Genomic DNA, 23,622 nt, shown 5'->3' on the forward strand with positions numbered 1-23,622 from the left:
TAGAGTTAAAAAAAAACAAAACAAACTTTAAAAATAATTTTCCTTAAGGACATATTTGACAGGATTTGCTCTCTCTTTACAGTTCATGATAGCGTGACATGATTTAACCCCCCAAGACTTTAGCTCTGAGTTGTTGTGTATCTTTCATTTTTTCATTGCTTCAGGGCATGTTGGTATAGACAGCCCTACATGTGGACACCAGGTTTTAGGATGAAAGAATAAAGAGGAATTTCAATGCAAAGAGCAGAATTCATGCTGTTTTCAACCCCTTACAGACATCACTATTCATTAATCACTGATGTAATCACTGTGGGAAAGGGATTACTCTGACAAACCGTGGTCAAGTGCAAATGCAACTTAGGCTTTATGTTAATCACGTCCATAGGTGGTTTTTGGCTAAGAGAGATGGACCAATGTGTTATGGATCATCGTGCAGTTATTCTGACTTGTTTCCAATCAAAAATGTTTGAGATAATGTTGAAATGAAACGGCACATGTGAGTCTGCATGCTTTAAAAGGAGTTAGCAAAAAGAAGGGACAGAATAACACCTGAAAGTCATCATCACTTTTGTCCAAGTTTTTGCTCACTGACTGAACTTTTTGAGAATGTTTTGCAGACTTGAAAGTCAGTCATTGATATACTTTTTAACATACAAACAAGTTGAATAGCCAAACAAAAAGAGATATGACATGAATTGGGGCTAAATTCAAAGTAAATGTAAGATTTGAACTCTTCCCGATGAGGTTTTTTGATGATTTTTAGTAAACTTCCACAGCACAGGCATGCACTTTTTTTTCATCAAAGATGACGATACCATCTTAAGATTGGCGGGTAACCTCACAATACTTGTAAAATTCAACCAAAAAAAGTCATGATGGTTTCTGTTTGCACAGTTTTGTAAGTTCTCAATTTTTTTTGTCATAATAAGATCTTCCTGTTCCCGACTGGCTCTGTCAGAGTGGTCAGCTTGCCTGCCTGTGCAGGGTGCAGGATGCCAAAACCTTGTGCGTGGTGGTGATTTTTAATTACATTTGCCTAGAAAAACCCGTTGAAGTGTTATGAACGCATCATTATTTATTAAGGGTTTTAACAAAAAAGTTGTCGTCTAAAAACGGGGGAGAAAAAAAAGTTTTTCTTTTACAGACTTTCCTTGACTGATTTCAAATTTGAGCATTTTTGAAAGCATTATTCATCAACTCTCTTCTTGTTTCTGTTGGCACACAATTGCAGGAGTTATCTGTATTGAGTGGATGGCCTTCCCTCCGTCTCCACCAGCACCAGCGCCTAATGAGTTCCTTGTAAATTGCAAGTGAACAATTTGTTTGGATGTTAGAAGTCTGGTTGCACAGTCTGGCACCCAGCTGCTGTAAACCCAAGATTGCAAACAGCTTATGCAACATTAAGATACAATTAGAATTGTTCAGCCAAAAACTGGCATATGTGACAAGATTGGAAAAGCAAATGGGCAATGTTTTTACATTTCTGAGAAGCATTTTGCACACAAATTTATTTATTTTTTTCACCCAGTGTGCAAGATAGGATGATGTCGAAGAAGCAATATAATGGCAGGAGACACTAGTGTAACTCCAAACACATGTTGAGTGTTTTTGTGTGTGTTTTGACGCTTTCTTTCTGTTTTTTTTTATCTAGATGACTTGAAAGGAAAAGGATAAAGTACAAACACCCAACATCTAGCTATCACAGAGCTTTTCTTAAGCGCATTCCTGCTGTCCTCACAGACTGAGTCCCGGCTCCCTTCAGCAAACTCCCTTTCCACGTCTCCTGTGCAACTTGCAGCTATGGAGTGAGTTTTTATTTCTTCTTTTTCTTGTTGACACATTCAGAAGTCTTCAACTCATTCAAAATTTCTGCTGGTCTTTATTTCTTACTGCAGTTGGGCCGCGCCTGCAGCCAAACTGAACCCGTACACCAGAGCCCGCATGTCGGAGGCCTGGCAGCAGCATGCAGTCGCTCCCCCTCAAGTCGTCCATACCCTCCCGCCAGGAGCCGAGAACGCACTGGGCTGTGCTGTGTATGGTATCGTCCTGCAGCAAGACGCTACATCTCTGCAGCAGCAGAACCAGCACGGGCAGCACGGGCAGCACGGCCAGCAGCACCCCGGGAGTCAGCAGCATGGAGGCGGGCAGCACGGACAGCAGCAGCAGCAGCACCCTGCTCAGGCCCAGACCTCCCTACAAGTAGGAGGAGAGGGGGTGCACAAGTGCGGGGCTTGTGGACACGACATCTCCCACCTCGCAAACCCGCTTGAACATCAGTGCATGATGACGCAGGACAGGTCGTTCCAGTGCACCCAGTGCCTGAAGATCTTCCATCAGGCGACAGACCTGCTGGAGCACCAGTGCGTTCAGGTGGAGCAGAAGCCGTTTGTGTGTGGGGTGTGTAAGATGGGTTTCTCCTTACTCACCTCACTGGCGCACCACCACACGTCACATAACAGCAGCAACCCAATGAAGTGTTCAATATGCGAGAAGACGTACCGACCCGGTTCTTCTGGCAACACGACACCCACCTCCTCAAATAACTCCCAGCAGCCCAGCAGCGACGCGGCTTCAGCCAGTAGCAGCTCGTCTATTCTACCTTTCCCCTCCGCTCGAGACCGTCCGTACAAGTGCTCCGTCTGCCAGAAAGGCTTCAAGCACCTGTCAGAACTCACGCGGCACGAGAGGGTGCACACGGGAGAGAAACCCTTTAAATGTGACACGTGTGACAAGGCGTTCAGCCAGTCCTCGCACCTGCAGCACCACCAGCGCACACACAGCAACGAGCGCCCGTTCAAGTGCGCCGTTTGCGAAAAGAGCTTCAAGCACCGCTCCCACCTCGTCCGCCACATGTACGTGCACTCTGGCGAGCACTTGTTCAAATGCAATTTGTGCGAGTTGCATTTCAAGGAGTCGTCGGAGCTGCTGCACCACCCCTGCCACCCGCAGGGCTCCCGCCCGTTTCGCTGCGCCACGTGCGGGAAGGGCTTCAAGCGGCCGTCCGACCTCCGCCAGCACGAGCGCACGCACTCGGAGGAGCGGCCCTTCCACTGCGACGAGTGTCAGATGAGCTTCAAGCAGCAGTACGCCCTGGTGCGCCACAGACGCATGCACAAAGACCCCTCCGACCGGCCCTTCAAGTGCAACCTGTGTGACAAAGGCTTCATGCAGCCCTCCCACCTTCTCTACCATCAGCACGTCCACGGCATGGACAACCTCTTCAAGTGTGCCTCGTGCCAAAAGGAGTTCAGCCAATCAGGGGAGCTGCTCAGACACAAGTGCGGCGAGTCGTCCAACACCTCGCCCGACAAGCCGTACAAGTGCGACGTTTGCGGGAAGGGCTACAAGAAGAGCTCCACGCTGCAGCGGCATCAGAACTCGCACTGCCAGGAGAAGCCGCTCAAGTGCTCGCTCTGCGACCGCCGCTTCCTGTCCTCCTCGGAGTTTGTCCAGCATCGCTGCGACCCGTCCCGGGAAAAGCCACTGAAGTGCCCCGACTGTGAGAAACGTTTCAAATACTCGTCAGACTTAAACAGACACCTGCGAGTGCACACGGGCGAGAAGCCGTTTAAATGTGACCACTGCAATAAGGGCTTCAAGCAGCGGGAGCACCTGACCAAGCACCAGAGCACGCACTCCCGGGAGGGCCAGTTCAAGTGCGTGTGGTGTGGGGAGCGCTTCAGTGACTTGGGCTCTTTACAGGATCACACAGTGCAGCACACGGCCGATGGAGGCGGTTACAACGTACAGCAGTGCATATGAATCTTTGACCTCTTTTTTTTTAATATACATTTCTTTCTTTTTTTCAATTGAACATCAAGAACCCGAAAGACTTCTATCATCCTCCCTGTCTCTTATGGGCAGTTTATAAAGCTTAACATCGCTCTCGTTTAGGGTCATTCTGTTTTATCATCATTAGAGATGCACCGATCAGTATCGGCCAATAATGCCCCTATCTGTTTTTATCGGAGTTCTCAAAAAATTAGTTCAAAGCAGCCGATCCGAGGTTGTCTGTGTTGGTGTACTGCACGTTGTGTTTTACACACATTTATTACCACAGGAAAGCTTAAGTTAATAAGCTACATGAGTCTAAATCATCTCTAAGAGTCTCTAGAGGGTGAAATATTGCTTATTACCTCAGCCTGCAATAAAACAGTGGTCAATTCATGATACGTTCTCATCTCCTAATTTTGATACCTAATAATACAATGTCAGTGTTGTGTACATGAGACAACAATATTGAAGAATTTATGGATTTCACGCTGTGATCGGCAATATCGGGATCCGCACATACTGATTTTGGTGATCGGCGATCGGCCCTCAAAATCCTGATCGGTGCATCTCTAATCATCATTACTGTATTCATTCCAAGCTTCACACAACAAAAGTGCTTCTTATTTTTGTTGCTCTCCGAACCTGTTCAGTCATCATCACTGCAAATCTGTCGTTGCTTTTGTTTTCTGTCCTTTCTTAAACCTGGGTCCAGTTGCACAAAACACCTTAAGACTTTCCGTATACTGTAGTCTGAGTTGAGATTTGTAAGATCTAACATTGGTTGGACAAGAGTAAAAAATAACGTTTTCTTTTCCTCTCTCCTTGATCTTATAGCGAAACAGTTAATTAGAATGACTTAAACTGTTATAAAAAAACGTTTTTGTGATGTACTTTTACTGTAGACTGAACTGGCAAATATTTAGATCCTCCAGAATTTTGTCCTCACATCAGAAAAGTATTTTTTCCTAAATCAAACAGCCCTTTTTTTCAGTCAAACTTGTTCAAAAGAGTATTCAAAGACTCCTTGATGTTTTGTTGGAACTGGTTGAGTATCGCAAGAGAACGATACCCAGTGGGGATAAGGGGATTTATTGTCATCATTATTGTTGTTATTACCCAACAGTGCATTAAACTCTTGGTCACATGACCAAGCTCCCTTTTCCATATCCCTCTGGGCTTTAGTTCTTTTACACCTTTTTTTTATACATATATATATATTTTTTTTTTCCAAGAAGTAAGCTCCTTGACTTGTGTGAAGGAATGCAGAAAAAGGTGATTTATCCTGTAGTGAATTAATATTTACAATAAAATTACAGAAAATGTGTGCTGGTTTCCATGGCAACACTTGTTATAGTACAAAACTGCGCCTTTTTTAGCATAACCACACAGATGAGGTTTACCATCAATAAAAGCTAATGTAGACGTGAATAGGAATTTATATATGTGCACATTTTGTAAAATGACGCTCATATACCTGCAGAGGTTGGTGCTGTTAGACTTATGTTACTGAAAATTTGGAAGTTTGAGTGTGAGACTTCCTCTCTCAGCATGTACATACTATGAATGTGTGAGTGTACTTAACTAGAGTACTTGGAAATGTCCGAAGTTGTGTTTCTTAAAAAAAGGAAATGTATTGAAGAACTTATTTTGTATTCTTGCAACTTTTTACCACGTGAAACGTTTTGACAAATGCTCTTTTTGTTGATTTTTTTTTTTTTGTAATACACTTATTGATTGTGCCAGTATGCCACAGGGAATCTAAAAAGTGACAGGTGAAGCTGAGTGTGTGCGTGGAAATGGAAAAGTGGTCAAACCGGGATGTCTGGGCTGAAGAAAATAGTTTCGACAGACCTGCGCCTTTTTGAAATGCAAAACTCACTGGTTTCTTGAGCTGTTTGTGCAGGATGGAGCTGATCATTGTTTATATTTTAGTGGAATTGTTCACGCTCTCGTTTCTGTTACATGTTGCGTTTATCACAGTTCGTTTGTTAGGCCTCCCTCTCCTTGGACTGCTACGAGATTCTGGTTGTGCTCAAGAAGTCACTTGTTTACATGCTTGCTACAGTACAAACACCATCACTCCTTTTTTCTTTGTGTCTTCTTCTCTTTCAGCGTCAATGAAAGTTTTAAGTGCAGTATTGAAAAGTATTTAATATAAACTGAGGAGATGGAAATAACATTTTGTATTATGGCTTTTTCTTTTGTCTTAAGTTTTTCGTTTTAGCCTGAAAGCCACTTGATGTAGCAATCCCACTGCTGACCACGTGAGGTCATCTTGCATACACAAGAAGGTTCATGACATCAGATACAATGAGATGCACCTCTGGTGAAATAAAGTGGCTCATTCATTGTAGTACAGTGGTCCTTGTCATTACAGCAGATCTGTGTCCCTCCAGACATAGTATTGCTACATCGAGTGGCTTAAAAGTGGTACCCCCCCCCACCACCACACACCCACACACACACACGCACTTTACCTCCTCTTCTGATAACATCAACATCTTCCCTGCGAGGTCACATGGTTTGCCCTATCAGCCATAATGTTCTGTTTACAGATGTTTAAAAGTAACAGATTTTGGTTTGTTTATGTATTTACATACATATATGTGTATATGTACACATATATGTGTATATGTACATATGTACACATATATGTATGTGTATATATATATATATATATATTTATATATATATATATATATATATATATATATATATATATACACACACATACATACATATATATCTAAGACCAAGTCGTAGGTAGAAAACAATCTGTCACGAATAATTGAAGGTGGATCCATGTTAAGCCAAGAACTAATTCTTCACATTGTAAGATGTGTTAGATTTAAAAAAAACAAACAAACTTGTAGATGCCTAAGTTGCAAGAAAGGGAACTGTATATGTATATGTTCAGAGTAAAAAGGTGAAAATGTTAAACAGTATTGTCAGGGTCGGCTTGAGAAGAGGAAACTTGCCTCATTGATTCGTTGTCAATTAGAAATCCATCCCACATCTGTCAGGCAGCTGGGGGCAGGAGATGAAATTATCCAGTGGAAGCACAAATTCCCTCTCCTGAGTTTTACCTGCACAGGCCCACTGGAGAATAGTCAATATAAATGTTCTCCCTAGACCTTGGCATCACCAGCTCTCTGCATGCTTACTGTGTTAGTTCCTGTGTTTCTGTCCTCAGGAACTGGTGCAGCCCCCCGCCCCCCCTCCCTGCTGCTGTTCTGCATCCTGCAGCACCACCCCGGCCCCATTGGCTCTTTTGTTTATGTAGTTCCGTTTATAAATTGTACTGTAGTTTATGTGGATGATATTGACAAGAACATTTTGAGAAGAAAAAAAATATGTGGGAATGTAAGAGAACATTTGTGCTAGGATTACCTGTATGTAGCATTCAAATACAGACCGCACTAACAAATAAAACATTGTTTTTTTCCATTTTTAAACCCATGAGTCATGGAGTTATTTAAACAAATAATCAGCTGAAGCGTATGTGTGCTATTTTTCTAGAGTTCTGGATATTTGTTGAATCTTTTCTTTTTAACCCCTTGATTCCTGTTTCATAGAAATGAGAAGACGGTTGTCTAAAAGTAATGCAGCCACAGTGAGTGAAACACATTTTCTACCTATCCTTATTGGACTGGAGTTTTTTTTTTGATACGGCTAAGCCTTCTTTTCATCAAGCAGATAAATTAATTCAGCATCGTGGCACACAGGAATCAAGCCCTGGCATCAATAACTGGCTCTTTTAAATATCTTTAAATTTGATACACAAATTCTACCCTGTAAAACAATATTTATCAAAATTTATGAATGATATAGATGTTAATTGTTCTTTTTGCCAAAGGCATCCTGAAACATATTCTCACTTATTCTGGTCATGTGAATTCTTAAGCTTCACATACTGTATTTTCTGGACTATAAGCCGCTACTTTTTCCATAGGTTTTCAACCATGCAGCTTATACAAAGGTGCGGCTATTCTGTGGATTTTTCTTCCACCGCTCGGGGCGCTCTAACCAGAATTATAATCAAAACTAAGACAAAATAAATGCAAAGAAGAATACGCTACTTCTTCTTTAGCAGATAGAAGTAGGTAGAAGCAGATTTCAAACAGATAAATAGATAAATAAATACCGGTTATTTTCTCTTGGTTCTGTCCCGTTTTAATCAGCAAAGTTGCTGCCGTGTTAAAAGACACTGTTAGGAAAGGATCTATTTAGGTACAAACATGTACATCATTTACAGTTCAAAATCCTTCTGTACATGTAGTAAATATCTAATCTAACAACAGAAATATCTGCAGCTTGCATATCTTTTTTTCTAAATAGAGCGGATGCGGCTTATATACAGGTGCGGCTTATAGTCCAGAAAATACGGTACATAAGTGCAAATTCATCCACAGAAAGCCTGAACTCTTTATTCTCAAAAAAGAACTTGAACAATATATGAGGACGATCTACTCATTGAAAAATACAAAGGCCCAAAAGACCATCGGCATCTGTAAATCGCTAAATTTGTTAACATGAAACTTACTCTTGCACATTATACTGTTTTTATTTTTATTAATTTATCTTTTTAATTTACATTCAACTGTCTTGTCCTTTATATATTTTTTTTGTTTATTTATTTTCAATTTGGTGTTGGAATCTATCTGTATTTGTATTTTGCCTTTGATCTTAATCTTCCATTGTATTTCAAGATTTTAAATTAAATTAAAGCGGCAAGCAGCGATGAACGGGCCCTCGCACTCATGGTCACCGCCCCATAAGCATATCAGAAATGACACCACCCACGACCTTCTATGTCAAACCATTCAAAAGTTATGGCAGAGAATAGGAACTATGAAATATCGACCAATCAGAAGAAGGGTTGGGGCTAATTTGCACTTATGGTCAAGTACTCAAAACCGAGTCAGATGACACCACCCATGACTCTCTATGTCAAACCATTCAAAAGTTAGAAAAAGCTTTTCTAGGGGGCGCTGTTGAGCCATCTTGCCACGCCCATTAATGCAAACCATGAAATATCACATTTATCGCCAGGCCTGGCTTGCATGCAAAATATGGTGACTTTTGGGGAACTATCAAATATGGACCAATCAGATGAAGAGGGGCTGCGCTTTTTGGCGTCTAGCGTCGCCACGGTAACGATTTTGAAAGAGAAAAGTAATGTGTCTTCTCGCAGGATGGAGACGCACATTTTGATGTATAACACACCTGGGTGCACGTTACGGTTTGGGCCGTATTAACTGCCGAAGGATTGGCATAAATTGCGCCAAAATTACGCGATTAATTCAAAATGTTCAAAATGGCCGACTTTTCAGGAGACTTTTCTTTAAGTTGCGACATGATACAGGTGTGTACTGATTTTCGTGCATGTACGTCAAACTGTATTGTGGGGCGAGGCACAAAGTTTTCTAGGGGCAGTGTTGCCAACTCCTCAGTAAGGAAAAAAAGTCGCTAGAAGTCGCTAAATGACGTCATCGCCTAATTTGCATAATTGGCAATTTGCATATAACTGTTATGGACGCTGTAGGAGAGAGGAATAACGTCGTTGGAGAGACAAAAGTGAGTAAAAAACACCCTAAATATGTTTAGAATTACAAATGTACAAAAATAATTTGAACATTAACATTAATTTAATGATTTTAATGCTTTGTCTAGATCCACATTACACACATCAGTTTTGTCCTGTATTGTTAAATGTTATAACAGCAAATTGAATCAAAAGATTGTTATGTAGGGTGAAATTGCTAGCTCTACAACCAACCCTCCTCCTTTATCCAGGCTTGGGACCGGCAAAGTGACCCAAAAGAAAAAAGAAACGTTTACATTTACATCCCGCTCTGCAAGCCAGCGGCGGCTTTGCGCAAGCGCATTTTATTTGCAGTCTGGACGCGGAGTGGGGAGGGTCTCCTCTCTGCTCTGCTCTGCCCACTAGATAAGTCTCCAATAACACCAGAAAAAGTCGCTAGATTTGTCGCTAGTCTGAAAAGTCGCCAAATCTAGCGACAAAGTCGTTAAGTTGGCAACACTGTCTTGGGGGCGCTGTTGAGCCATCTTGCCACGCCCATTAATGCAAACCATGAAATATCGAATTTTTCGCCAGGCCTGACTTGCGTGCAAAATTTGGTGACCTTTGGGGCACGTTTAGGGGGGCAAAAAGGCCCTCCTTTCGTCATAAGGAAAATAATAATAATAACAATTCCTACAGGTACAATAGGGCCTTCCCACTGTCAGTGCTCGGGCCCTAATAAAGGAAAAAAAAACCCCAAAAACTGTCTCTCCATCACGGATGTCTAGGGTCGCCAGCAGGGGGCGCTGTGGCCCCAGGCTGCTCCTCCGCAGGTCGCCGCTAGAGGGCGCTGTGGCCCGTCTCCCCACAGCGCTTCGTCCTCACCCGGGCCGCCCTCCGCTTCCACATCCGGGCGGCTCCCCCACCGAAGCCCGCCTCCCTGCACGGAGCTCTGCGTCTGCTGAAGCGGCTCCTCGCCCCGGCCCCCCCCACCGTCGGCGTGAGGCACCGGCCCGCGACACGCCGCTGCCCCGCTCACACGCAGCCCCGCCGGCGGTGGCGACCCCGCTGGAGCTGCTGGATCTGCTGGGTCTAACGGCTGACGGCGGCTAACGCCCCCCCGGGGTCCGCGGAGCCTCAGCTGGGACTGACAGGAAGCCCTGCCCCCCCCATACCTGCAGAGGCTCAGCATCCTCCTACAGGACCAGGACCAGGACCAGGACCAGGGGTCCGCTTCTCTCTACCTCAACCCCCCCTGGAGCAGCCGGACCTCCCTGGTTATCGATCCATCCTCCTCCTCTTCCTCCTCTTCCTCCATCCTTCCTCACTCGGATCTGCTTCTCTCCTCCAACCAACTGGGCTGCTGGTCCCGCCCCCGCGCACTGCTGACCCCCCCCAGGTCTCCGGGCCCCCACCAGGTCTCTGGGACCCCCCAGGTCTCCGGGCCCCCACCAGGTCTCTGGGACCCCCCAGGTCTCCAGGACCCCCCAGACCCCCCAGGTCTCCAGGACCCCCCCAGACCCCCCAGGTCTCCAGGACCCCCCCAGACCCCCCAGGTCTCCAGGACCCCCCCAGACCCCCCAGGTCTCCAGGACCCCCCCAGACCCCCCAGGTCTCCAGGACCCCCCCACACCCCCCAGGTCTCTGGGACGCGGGTCTCGCCATGCCGGGTCCGGTTGCAGGGAGCAAGTCCCGCGTGTACGCGGACGTCAACACGCTGAAGAGCCGGGAGTACTGGGACTACGAGGCGCACGTCCCCAACTGGAAGTGAGTCCCCCCCCCACATCTGTCCCCCCCACATCTGTCCCCTCCACATCTGTCTCCTCCACGTCCGTCACATCTGTCTCCTCCAGATCCATCCCTACCGTCCCCTCCATATCTGTTCGTTCCGCGTCTGCCCAGATCCATCCCCTCCACATCTGTCTCCTCCTCATCTGTCTCCTCCTCATCTGTCTCCTCCTCATCTGTCTCCTCCTCATCTGTCTCCTCCTCATCTGTCTCCTCCTCATCTGTCTCCTCCTCATCTGTCTCCTCCTCATCTGTCTCCTCCATATCTGTCTCCTCCTCATCCGTCTCCTCCATATCTGTCTCCTCCATATCTGTCTCCTCCACATCTGTCTCCTCCATATCTGTCTCCTCCTCATCCGTCTCCTCCATATCTGTCTCCTCCATATCTGTCTCCTCCACATCTGTCTCCTCCACATCTGTCTCCTCCACATCTGTCTCCTCCATATCTGTCTCCTCCATATCTGTCTCCTCCTCATCCGTCTCCTCCATATCTGTCTCCTCCATATCTGTCTCCTCCATATCTGTCTCCTCCACATCTGTCTCCTCCATATCTGTCTCCTCCTCATCCGTCTCCTCCATATCTGTCTCCTCCATATCTGTCTCCTCCACATCTGTCTCCTCCATATCTGTCTCCTCCTCATCCGTCTCCTCCTCATCCGTCTCCTCCATATCTGTCTCCTCCACATCTTTCTCCTCCACATCTGTCTCCTCCATATCTGTCTCCTCCTCCATCTGTCTCCTCCACATCCGTCCCATCTGTCCCCTCCAGATCCATCCCCTCCTCATCTGTCTCCTCCTCATCTGTCTCCTCCACATCTGTCTCCTCCTCATCTGTCTCCTCCACATCCGTCCGTCCCACGTCCAGCCCGTCTCAGCCTCAGCGTCCTCCTCCCCAGACGCCGAGGCGTCTCCCGTCAGTGAGGACAGCTAATCGTATGCAGAAGTTGGGGGTGTTTTTTTCCTGTTTCTATCACACAGTCACATGCTGTTGTTCCGTCCGTCTCCATAGCAACCAGGAGGACTACCAGCTGGTGCGAAAGCTGGGCCGAGGGAAGTACAGCGAAGTGTTCGAGGCCATCAACATCACCAACAACGAGAAGGTGGTGGTCAAGATCCTGAAAGTGAGTGGACGTCCTGCGTGTTTACCGTGCAGCTACAGGCGTATCTAGTTACAGACGGGCTAAAACCAGGCTCAACCTGTTACCCAGGTTTCACGGTACCTGTGTTACTGTAAACTCTCCAGTTGAACAGTCAGGGATCAAAACATGTGTAGCTTAATTCATATGGCCCTTTTCCACTAGTACCTGCTCAGCGCGCTTCTACCCGCAACGCCCCCGTCTTGCGCTTTTCCACTACGGGCCGAGGCGGGTGGAGCCGTGCCAAGCAGATACCCTCTCTGTAACCATTCTGCCGAGGTTCTGATTGGTCGGGGGGCGGGGCCGTCAGACGTTTGAATCAGGAAGCGGGAGTCAGCGGGAGAGCGGCTCGCAGCGATTTTATTATACAGCACAAACATCTGTTTGGTGATCCAACTCTGAGGTGCAGATGTTCATAAACCTGGTGGCTCACGAGAGAATTAAAAAAGGGATGTAGACGGGCGATAAGGAACGATCAGATCCACCAGGAGCTCTGTTTTACTCTCAGCCGCTCGCGGCTCCAGCTGATTTTTCATCAGCGCCGACATGAACAAAGCGGTTGCGCAATCGAGTACGTCACAGCAGCTTCACCCCAACCCCCCCACTTCTCACCTGGCTGTGGAAAAACAAACGGGGACAAAGCGGGTGGAGGCGAGACGAGGCGTGACGAGCCGAGTCGGGCTGAGTAGTTACTAGTGGAAAAGCGCTTATAGTGTAGGTTGAGAACTCAGTGCTTTATAGTAAAAGTATACAATAAAAGTTATCTGAAAGCAGACACATGTTTACATAAACGACCATTTAAATGGAAAACCCCCCCAAAACATTAGCTTTAAGAAAACATGGAAAAGAGGGCAGTGAGTTTTCCTATGAACGGTACAGTCGAGGGGCCCACACTGCAATGATAATCAATGTTGAAATCAATAAGGAAACCAAATCATTGGTTGCAGCCCTAATTATTCCCTAAATATTCAGCTGAACGGGGAGTTGGGATGAAAGCCCATCTATCAGATGGAGTACGGGGGTTTCTTGCTTATGTTATGAATAAAACAAACTCGTCTGTTGCCAAATGATGATGAAACCAGGTGAGAATGGGAAAGACTCTTCCACAAACAAAAAGATCAGATGTTGAGTTTCCAGTTTTTTCCTATGACACGGTTAACTGAGCTTGATGATGTTATAAAACCTCCAGCTCAGACATTTAATTTTGTGATTGAAAAAGCGTTTTTTTTTGGAGAACTGAGCCCAAAGACGAAGCTGCCAGTTAATCAGTGGATCTACGTCCCTGACCCTGATAGTGAACACGATCCTCGGTAGCAACACAAACACTGAGGTCACAAGGAAACGCGGCACTGAGACCAACACGTTAAAACTTCTGGCATTTCTGCCCCATGAACCAAACTATAAATGGCCCACCATCAGTCTGTAGTGGCTCCGCTGGAGCTGATTGCAGCCCTGCAAACATCCAACATGCTACTGAGGTGAATTAGCTCCAAGATGCTACAGCAGCACTCCTGTGATGCTCAGCCTCTGGCTGGATTGATCACTGATATAGTCATTCTAGCCCTTCCTGATGCAGACTGACGTTGGACTGCATCAGTGACAGGGATGCTCTGGTCGGCTGTGATTGGTTGGTTTGGCCGTGAGGCAACTGATGATGGTCCAGAGATAGGTGATCAATAAATAATGATACATTAACAGCAAGGACTTCCAGTCTCTTGGTTAGTGGCATCACTTTGAAGTCCACTCAGGGTCCACTAATCTTTAAATATTCCTGTCAATTCCCCTACCAGCCTTTAATTTCTTTAATAGCGTAATTCTATAGACAATTCAGCGCTAGGTTTATGGTTCTGGTAAAACAGTAGTTTTCTAATGTTCTTTGAAAGGACGTGGAATCGGTTGCTCGTGGACTGAAAAACAGGCCCAATAAAATGCAAACCACTGCAACTGCCAGGTGACAGGAGGGTTGACCCCAGACTTGAGATGAGTGCCAAGGGGGGCTAATGTTCCCACAATAACTGTCAATAAAAAAAGAGATGTCATAAATTAAACTTGCAGATACTCTTAAACCACTAGATTTATTGATATTTAATACTCTCAACCTTTTTTTTTAGTTTCCTTTTATGTCCCCAGCCTAAAATGTTTTGCAATATTTTTAAGATTTTTCCTTTTTATGGTTCCACCTAACTGTTTATGTGTATAAAGAGTTAGTTTCTGTCCACTTGGAGAACATTCTGAAATACAGTTATATTAAAGGAAAGTATTGAACAGCAGATCCGTGCTTGGCGTTTCAGAGGGTTTGGGTTGTTTTGCTGCAGGCAGAAGCTTCAGTGTAAATGACTTATAGCAGAACTTCCTGCCTCAGGACCTGGCCTAAAGATTAAAGCGGGTGTCGCAGGTGACAGATGAGGAGCTGCTGTCCAGTTGAATGTAAACATTGACCTCAGGCAGCTGAAGAGGGGATGCTGCAGCAGAGGTGCTGAGAGAAGCACGGTCAGCAGGATGTCGGCAAACCTCCCTGCTTTTCCATCTTAATCGGATTTCTTACTCTTTTTGTTTTTTTAAATGTTAAATCTATTCTTCTAAATTTGATTCCTCTCAGTTGAATGTATGCATCTTTTCTTTTCCTGGATCAATCAGCCAGTCAAGAAGAAGAAGATCAAGCGAGAAATCAAGATTCTGGAAAACCTGCGAGGAGGGACCAACATAATCCGGCTGGTGGACACAGTCAAGGACCCCGTGGTAGGCCCACTAACGGCATGATTTAATTATTATAAATATGATATAATTATTTAATTATCTATTTATGCATTGTAGTTATAAGATAAATATACAAGTTGGAGATTTAGATAAAAGGTGCAAAATTAGGGCAGCGCTCTTGTGGCAATATGTTTTGTACTAAGAGCAATTTATTATTGTTTTCTTTATTATTCTAGGACCAAATTAAATAGTCTTGGATTACTTTATATGCGTGATAAGTTTAAAATGTCAGCCTTAGTATCCACATATTGAAGAGCTGCATTGTTTACATCAGTTTTTGCAAGTGTTTGGTGACTGTTTTCCCCGATTAGAAGAGTGTAGGGATCTCAGGATCTGGTTTCTACGTAAAACAGAGATTAATATGGAAAGATGTGGCGTCCACAGTATTGTGGGCGTTGTTCTGGTCCAGTTCTAACAATGGAGCTGGGCTAAAAGACATTAAACATTTGCCAGTTTATTCACAATGGGTACATTTCCCTCTTAAAGGTGTCTGGCTTGAGGGGAGGAGCCTGAACTTCTGATTAGGATGGCCCTTGGTTGTTTTCACTAAGATTAACCCTGGGAATGCCCTGGATCTGTGGAACTGGAATTGATAGATATCTGAAAAACCGACATGGCGTCTGACCAGATCCTACATGAAGTTGGAGAAAATTGGATGATTTAATTAATTTGCCTCGTTGTCCTTCACATTCTAGCAGTAGTTTCAGGTGCATTAGAAGTACATTAGAGTAGTGTTGAGCCCATTAATGTAAAGTATAGTAGAGATGCCCCACTTACAAGTTTCTTGGCCAGTTTCAAATTCCTTTCTTGAGGTCTGACAGGATTTGATTTTGGATGATCTTATTTCTAAGAACTAAAATCCACCATGCAAAAAAATTTAATAATTTGCTTCAGTTTGGAGGAAAAATTACAACAACAAAAGTGGCCTGGTGGCCCAGCTGGTAGTGCAGCGGCCTCACAGCTCCTAAGGGGAACTAAGGGGCCAAGCCCGGCTCCTGAAAAACAACCCCACACCATAAACCCCCCTCCACCAAACTTTACACTTGGCACAGTCAAGTCAGACAAGTGCCGTTCTCCTGGCAACCGCCAAACCCAGACTCGTCCATCTGATGTTCAGATGGAGAAGGTGATTCGTCACTCCAGACAGCATCTCCGCTGCTCCAGAGTCCAGTAGCGGCGTGATTTACACCACTGCATCCAACGCTTGCGTTGCACTTGGTGATGTATGGCTGGGATGAAGCTGCTCCACCATGGAATTATTTCACTAATAGTTGTAAAAACAATTGATTTTATACACCTGTGGCCATGAACGTGATTGGAACACCTGATTCTCATTATTTGAATGGGTGATATAGTGTATCTCAGTGTTAAAGGGCTTTATTACTGTTTTTGCATCCAGAGGACACACAATAGGTGTAGTAGCTTGCATCACTGAGTGTGGGTTGCTGCAGTCTGATTCACACAGAAGTACGTTTTATTTAGGTCCAGTGTGAGAATCAAGAAAATCCTGGTCAGATGTAATTCCAGCTCTGCTGTTATGCAGCTTATGGTTGTTTTGGTCTGCAGATTTCTGCAGATTTCAGGTTCCCACTGTCTCTGATATGTCAGGACCCGCCCCCAAAGAAAAAGCGTGCATCTATATCAGCAAACCAGTGTTAAAAACCAGATCAAATGTATTTTATATTAAAAACAATCTGAGTTGTAAAATATTAACAGACAGAAAATAAAAGATAATGTTGAGGCATCAGAACTAATCCAGCACATGAGAACCTTGCAGGGTCCAGTGTGTGATCCCTCCTGTAAAGTGCTGCCAGGGGACAGTCACAGTTTCTGGACAGTGAGTCAAGTTTCAGTGAAGTTGGAGGTTACGGCCTCAGTGTATCAATCAGTAACGGCCACAGCCCTTGGTTGTGGGTCTTGATTCTTATCTATTTCTTTATTTTGCTTGATTCTGACCCTTCCCCTCTCTGTGGTGGCGTTGCAGTCCAGAACTCCAGCGCTCGTCTTTGAATGCATCAATAACACAGACTTCAAGGTACAATCCTCTCCTCCTCTCTGCATGCTCAAACACACTGAACGCCGTCTTCGTCTTAATTCCATCCCTTTTTAGGAGACCTTTATTCTGCAAGATAATTCACAAGGAGTACTGATCGTGACGCAGGTTTGTTTTTCTCTGCAGGAGCTGTACCAGAAACTAACAGATTATGACATCCGCTTCTACATGTATGAACTACTGAAGGTGAGACTTTCTTTCTGTCTTGCTCCTTTTAAAAAAAAGTAACAAATCCAGCTGTTCAGATTCCATTCTTAGCTCATTCCCTGGGAATTGTGTCTGCTCTGGTGCTGTCTGTGTGTCAGGCTCTGGACTACTGTCACAGTATGGGAATCATGCACCGTGACGTCAAGCCTCACAATGTGATGATCGACCACCAGTTAAGAAAGGTAGGCGGTGCCTTTATACGCTCTCTCACACCCACACATTGTTATCTCTCATCCTGCTATTTCAGTCACGCTCCCGTTCTCTCCTCAGCTGCTTTCATTCTCGTCTTTTATTACATCTTTTCCCCGTTTTGAAAGGCAGTGGGTGTTCCATTAGCGTGGGCTTTTTTCCACACTGTTCTCGTGTGAATGCACTGGGACGATGCTTTCTGCTAAACAGTTCAATCTTAGAGGCTGATGAAAGTGCTGATTGTCGGCAGTTTTACTATCTGCAAATAACTGCATCTGTGGGTCTGAATCGGCTTTTAAAACACATTTGTGTATTTTCTAGAGTTGTAGTTCTGGAGACCGGTCTTGGTCTCAAGACCACTTTTTTGTGGTGTTGGTCTTGTCTCGGCACTCCCTCGGTCTCAGACTCTGATAACTGAGATGCCGTTGCAAACCAAGGTGACAGAACCTTGTGATCAGCAGTTCTTCCTCTTGTTAATGTACAGTTTTGTAAACTATTTGTATTTTACATTTTATTGAATGTTTTGGTGCATCTACATGCGTGTCTGTATTTAATTACAATATTGTGTTTATATGGGCCTTGTTTGAATAAATATATGAATAATATTTGCATATCGTGATTGATTAAGCATCAGGTCCATTTCAGTGATGCTGATATACGGTGTAATCTGATAACTCATAATGGTAAATAATGTAATTTCAAGTCGATAATTGTGTCTTTAATATTCAAAATTCAGGTTTCATCTCCATATTAAGTACAATTTAAATCGGTAACATTTACTATTCATTACTTTTCTGAGGTGGAGGGGGGTGTCGGAGGCTGGTTATTCTGGTAGATACTTTGGGACTAGTTAGTAGTTGTGTCAATCCTTAAAAGCCCTGGAGTCAATCCTGCAATAGTGTAGAAATAGCGGTAGTGCAGTCGTCACACATATCTGATCTCAGCTGATTCATGGAAACATTTATAGTGAGTTCAACATCAGACATCCACCTCTCTGTGTTATTGTGCTACAGTTCAAACAACCTCATATGGAAACTAGCTGAACCAGGATGGTGCTGATGTTCTACAATCACGCAGGATCAGGAAATAACTAGGTTTGTTTTGGTCTCGGTCTTGAACCTGGTCAGTCTTGGTCTTGGTAGTGTCTTGGTCTCGGTTTAGGTGGTCTTGACTACAAGTCTAGTATTTTTCTCTTTTTACAGCTGCACATCAGAAATGCTCCTGAGTTAATGTGCTTACTCGGCTTTGGCAACAATAGTTTTGAGGTGCAGTTACGAGCAAGTTTATAAGCTGTTGATGCACGGTTGTTGGTTTTTAACAATGCTGTGGGGGTTTTGTGCCTCTCGGACAGAGTTTACGCAGCTTTATTTTAAGCTTTTCCAGCAGAAAAGGACAAAGGAAACATGTACTGTAGGTTCTCTGTCATAGTTTAGGATTCAGACGGTCCACATGTTAAGCATGAGGGTGTGAAACCTGTGTTGCACCGTACATCTGGCGCTGAGCTTATAAGACAAGGTGAAGTCTCTACATTCCCCTTGGATGTCTTTTAAAGTTCTGCTGTATCACATTTGCACAGGTCTCGTGGCAGAGACCCAGTACAATAGTCAGAGCTAAGTGTCATCACATCCTAAAGTACAGTTACAATAGAAGAAGCAACATAAATAATGGAAACACCTGGTTAGATATGGGTTTTGTTATTTAATAAACAAGTTCTAACTATATCAGCGATGTGAATGACTCTTTATATTCCGTCTTACAATTAGGATAGAACAAAAAGAACAAACACGTAAAAGTCAAATAAATGCAGTGACATATTCTGTCCACCAGGTGGCAGCAGAGGGGCACAGCTGCCAGAAACTGCAGCAGGATGATATGAAGTCACCAATGAAGTCTGTTATTACATTTCTGTTTAGTGAAAATGATTGAAGATTGTTTTTGTTGTAAATGTTTGATAGCTACGCCTTATAGACTGGGGTTTGGCAGAGTTCTACCACCCCTCCCAGGAGTACAACGTCAGGGTGGCCTCGCGATACTTCAAAGGCCCTGAGCTGCTGGTGGACTACCAGGTAAACCCAAATACCTGAAACCCGGCAAGTGTGGATTATTTTAATGTCTCTGTTCTCGTAATCGGCACATTAATGAATGTGTGTTGCAGATGTACGACTACAGTCTAGACATGTGGAGTTTGGGCTGCATGCTGGCCAGTATGATCTTTCAGAAAGAGCCCTTCTTCCACGGACAAGACAACTATGACCAGGTACCTATTATTATTATTATTATTATTATTATTATTATTATTATTACAGTTATTGATACATGGAGAAACAGAAGTGATGATACCGTTGTATCCAGCTGTAAGACGTTGACAGCTGCAGCAGAGGTTGTTTTATACTGTGATCTGAAGCACAGCCCCAATTGCAGCCAGACCTTTGTGTTTTCCAGCTAGTGCGAATTGCCAAAGTCCTGGGGACAGATGAGCTGTTTGGTTACCTGCGTAAATACCACATCGAGCTGGACCCTCGCTTCAAAGACCTGCTCGGACAGTAAGTCTTCTCTCTCTCACTCTCCCCCCCTTCATCCCTCCCTTGCTCCCCAGGACTCCCAACCCCTTCCAAAGTGTCGCACATGAAGTACGGTGTAGCATGCTCCAGTCCCATGTTTTCTGCAATCACCCTTTTGAGCCAAATTAAATATTAACAAATACTATTTTTCTGAGAACTTTGAGAAGATCCAAGCTTTGGTCCCAAATCAAATGTCGCTGTGGTAGATTGTCAGTGCAGAAAAGAGGTGTTGCCAACCTGTGGTTGTCTGCAGGCAGAGCCGGAAGCGCTGGGAACAGTTTGTGCAGACGGAAAACCAGCACTTGGTGAGTCCCGAAGCTCTGGACCTGCTGGACAAGCTGCTCCGCTACGACCACCAGCAGAGACTGACGGCCACGGAGGCCATGGAGCACCCCTACTTCTGTAAGCCGCAGACTCTGACACACACCCTCTGAATGTGAGATCACAGCGTCCTGTGGGATCTGTTGGCCATCTTTGTGATAAAACTAGTGCAAAGAGATTCAAGTGCGTTCCCACTCTTGTGTCTTGCAGACCCGGTAGTAAAGGAGCAGTCTCTAGCCAACGCTGAGAACAACATGGTTTCCAGTGGCAACACTACGGCGCGATGAAAGGTCAGGCTTTACGATTCAGCTTCCAGGCCAAACTAGTATTGTTGTCTTCATTTTATGTTTAAATGTCTTTAGATGTTGATCCCGAGCTAAGTGGGTAGTAACAGCTGACATTACTGAATGTATTTTAATTATTTGAGTGTTTTCACAGAACTTAAAAGTCGGATACAAAAGAATATTTCTGCTTTCCTCTTTGACATGGCAGCAGTTTGGATGTATGACTGATGCATATGTTTCAGGACTTGTAGCAATCTGTGCAGCTCCTGTGAAGAATTTGTTGTTGGGGTTTTTCTCTTTCTTTCTTTTTGAAACAACAGAAGTAATAGTTCTTGACTGTAACTCACATTTAGACCACAGGAAAGCAAATATTCAAGAATAAAAGTTCCTTTCATCACCGTCATGCCAGAAAGACCGTGGTCCTATTTGATATTTTAAAAATGTAGCTGCTATAAATTATACTAAAGTTGCGGTGAAAAGCTGAGCATTTTGTTTAAAATATATTTAAGTTTCAAACATGATTTCATATGAAAGTGCTGTAACGTCTCTGTATTTCCTCTGATACTGATTTAATGCTCTGAACAAGAAGCCAGCCTTTTCTTTACTTTTATTTGAATAATCATTTGTAACTTAAAAGGTTTCATTGCTTGATTTATAAATGTTTGAAATTACTTTGACACCCCTCCCCATTAAAAAAATAGAGAGAAGAGAAATATACAGATACAGGCCATGTTTACACGTAGCCGGGTATTTACAAAAACTGATATTTTCCCCTCTACGTTTTCAAAAATATCCTCGTTTACACGAGATCGTTTTCAAAATCTCTTCGTTTACACGGATCCGCATACATACCCTGTTAACGTCATGCCAGCCAATCAGAATCCTGGAAAAAACATCAACAAATGACACGTTTAACTTCCAGTTAAGGCTGATTTATGGTTACACCAACGCAGAGCTTACGGCGTAGGGTACGCGGCGACGCACACCGTACGGCGCGCATCGCCGCGTACCCTACGCCGTAGGCTCTGCGTCGATTTAACGCGGGACCATAATTCAGGCTTTACTTCCAAGACGGAACGAGAGTCTTTCGTTTGGAGTGACAGAGAAGTGGAGTTACTTTTAAGTGTGACTTTCGAATATAAAACAGGTAAAATACAAGAAAATATTGACGGTGGCCAAACTAATTGTAAACAGTCGCACACATGACGCTGGTGACGTTTCTGTTGCATAATGTGACGTTCTGAAGCCTAAATCTCCGTTTTCCTCCGTTTTCCTCTGTTTAGACGCAAACGTGAAAACGGAGTTTTTGAAAATCTCCACTTTGGCCGGAGTTTTCAGAAATGATCGTTTTTGGGGGCTTTGAGCTGCGTTTACGTGTAAACGAACGGCCAAAACGCATGAAAACGCCTCCGTTTTTGCTACGTGTAAACGGGGCCACAGACTTTTTTGGAGACGTAACGGGTACGAGATACACTGCAGGCAGCATCGACGCTTCTGTTGTGATGTTAACAGTCTGGTTTCTGTGAAGAGTTGCAACGGAGCGGCCTATTCTCTCACACTTGCTCTTTTCTTTTCTCCCTTCACAGAAGTGGAAGAACTCAGATGTTTGTTACCTCAACTTTGTACCCGGTTGTGGCAGTTACTCTGACAAGTGTACAGTGACAAAGGATCAAAGTAACTCTGACCAATTACACACTCAGATACGTGCATCCGGACACACACACGAATGCAAGCACACCTCTACAAACACAAACAGATGCAGACGCGTACACCTCTCCTCCTCTGTGTCCGTCTGTGATTGGCTCGTCCTGGTATTCTGTCCGGCTGCCTGACCAATGAGCTCGAAGCTGCTCCCTCGTCGTCTCCTCCTCGACTGGTCTAAGCCCCCAGAACCCCGCCCCCCCCCACCCCGAGCTCCGTCTCATGTAGGTCAACAAAGACAAGCTACTTTTAAAGACAGTTCAGTCCCTCCTCCTCTGATCCCTCCTTTATATCGCCTCCCTCTTTTGAATGCATCAGCATGGAGAATGAACAGGAGTGTGGGCCTGTACGAGTCCTGATCTCCCTTTTGACTATCTGCCCCCCCCCCCCGACTTCCCCTTCCCCTTCTTCCTCCCCAACAAGACGACAGGCGTCTTAGCACTACTCCAGATCTGAAAGTGGCATGGTGGACTCTCTAGATAGAATGATAAGTATAATATTAATGACAAATAAATGATTTTTATTTAGATGAACCAGTCTTGAAGTGGATTTTTTGTCGTGTGTGTGTGTGTTTGTGTTTTCTCTGTAATGACTGAAGAAAAAAGTAAAAAAAAAAAAAGTATTAAGTTTTAAGAAACTCGGGAGGTTTCTGTAACGAGAGATTGGGATGTCGGTCCGCCAGCGAAGGAGTCAGAGCTTTACCCGTTAACCTCACAGGCTCTAAAGCAGCCAGTTGCTGCAGGAAACATCAGGTAAGTTATCAAACTAATAGGGATGTGTTTTGGTTGTTTATGTATTTAACTTTTCAAACACTATTTTTCTTCTGTCTTTAACCTATCACATTAAACTCTTTTTGATGGGGAAAAGTGCAAAAACTGACATCAGACACTGATTTCACTTTTGATAAGTAGCTGCTCTGAATCACTGAAGTTAAAAAAAACGACAGTAAAACTGATGATAAATGTATAATTTAAATAAAAAAAGGGCATAAACTGCAGGTCTGCATTGTTCACAAGTTTCTTAGCAGCGCTTGTGAATGTCTTTTAATTGGATAAGCGTGTTTTATGATGCATTACACATTTATACAGTCTAGAAAGTCAAAGCTTATATATTTGAGCATCTTGTATGGATTAATGAATGCTTTATTATCAAAGAATTAGTCTGCCGGGGAACTTAAAAGAGTCTGTGAATTAACTAGTTAATAAGTGGTTGAATCGTGTAACTTTTCTTCCTTCTCAATTAAGATTGCCTGAGAATATGACAGAAGTTTAAATAAACACAAGAAACATGCTCACGAAAATAAACCATAGAATAAACTTCCAATGGC

At 44.1% G+C, this 23,622-nt stretch overlaps 2 protein-coding genes across 3 annotated transcripts; both read left to right on the forward strand.

Annotated features, from left to right (window-relative positions):
- Positions 1-1,901: 1,901 nt before the first annotated feature.
- On the forward strand, positions 1,902-3,926 carry znf319b (zinc finger protein 319b). Its single transcript, XM_061721157.1, has one exon. It carries the CDS (start codon positions 1,942-1,944, stop codon positions 3,760-3,762), a length of 1,821 nt encoding a protein of 606 aa, XP_061577141.1. The 5' UTR covers positions 1,902-1,941; the 3' UTR covers positions 3,763-3,926.
- A 7,010-nt stretch (positions 3,927-10,936) lies between these two features.
- Positions 10,937-22,822, forward strand: csnk2a2b (casein kinase 2, alpha prime polypeptide b). Of its 2 annotated transcripts, XM_061722509.1 has the most exons (12): positions 10,937-11,065; positions 12,096-12,207; positions 14,860-14,961; positions 16,964-17,014; positions 17,159-17,218; positions 17,338-17,421; positions 19,384-19,494; positions 19,584-19,685; positions 19,871-19,971; positions 20,243-20,391; positions 20,521-20,600; positions 22,181-22,822. In XM_061722509.1, exons 1-11 carry the CDS (start codon positions 10,962-10,964, stop codon positions 20,595-20,597), a joined length of 1,053 nt encoding a protein of 350 aa, XP_061578493.1. In that variant the 5' UTR covers positions 10,937-10,961; the 3' UTR covers positions 20,598-20,600; positions 22,181-22,822. The 2 variants fall into 2 exon arrangements, with proteins under 2 accessions (XP_061578493.1, XP_061578494.1); XM_061722510.1 differs by lacking the exon at positions 22,181-22,822 and having other exon boundaries at positions 20,243-20,425.
- Positions 22,823-23,622: the final 800 nt, after the last annotated feature.

This window comes from Cololabis saira, chromosome 5, assembly GCF_033807715.1.
Source record: "Cololabis saira isolate AMF1-May2022 chromosome 5, fColSai1.1, whole genome shotgun sequence".
NCBI classification, from domain to species: Eukaryota; Metazoa; Chordata; class Actinopteri; order Beloniformes; family Belonidae; genus Cololabis; species Cololabis saira.

Bases quoted from the DNA above. Each gene is read 5' to 3' on its own strand.
- znf319b (XM_061721157.1), top strand. From the start codon at position 1,942: ATGTCGGAGGCCTGGCAGCAGCATGCAGTCGCTCCCCCTCAAGTCGTC.
- csnk2a2b (XM_061722509.1), top strand. From the start codon at position 10,962: ATGCCGGGTCCGGTTGCAGGGAGCAAGTCCCGCGTGTACGCGGACGTC. The intron at 11,066-12,095 runs GTGAGTCCCCCC...CCGTCTCCATAG, and splicing joins GCGCACGTCCCCAACTGGAA to CAACCAGGAGGACTACCAGC. The intron at 17,015-17,158 runs GTACAATCCTCT...TTTTCTCTGCAG, and splicing joins TCAATAACACAGACTTCAAG to GAGCTGTACCAGAAACTAAC.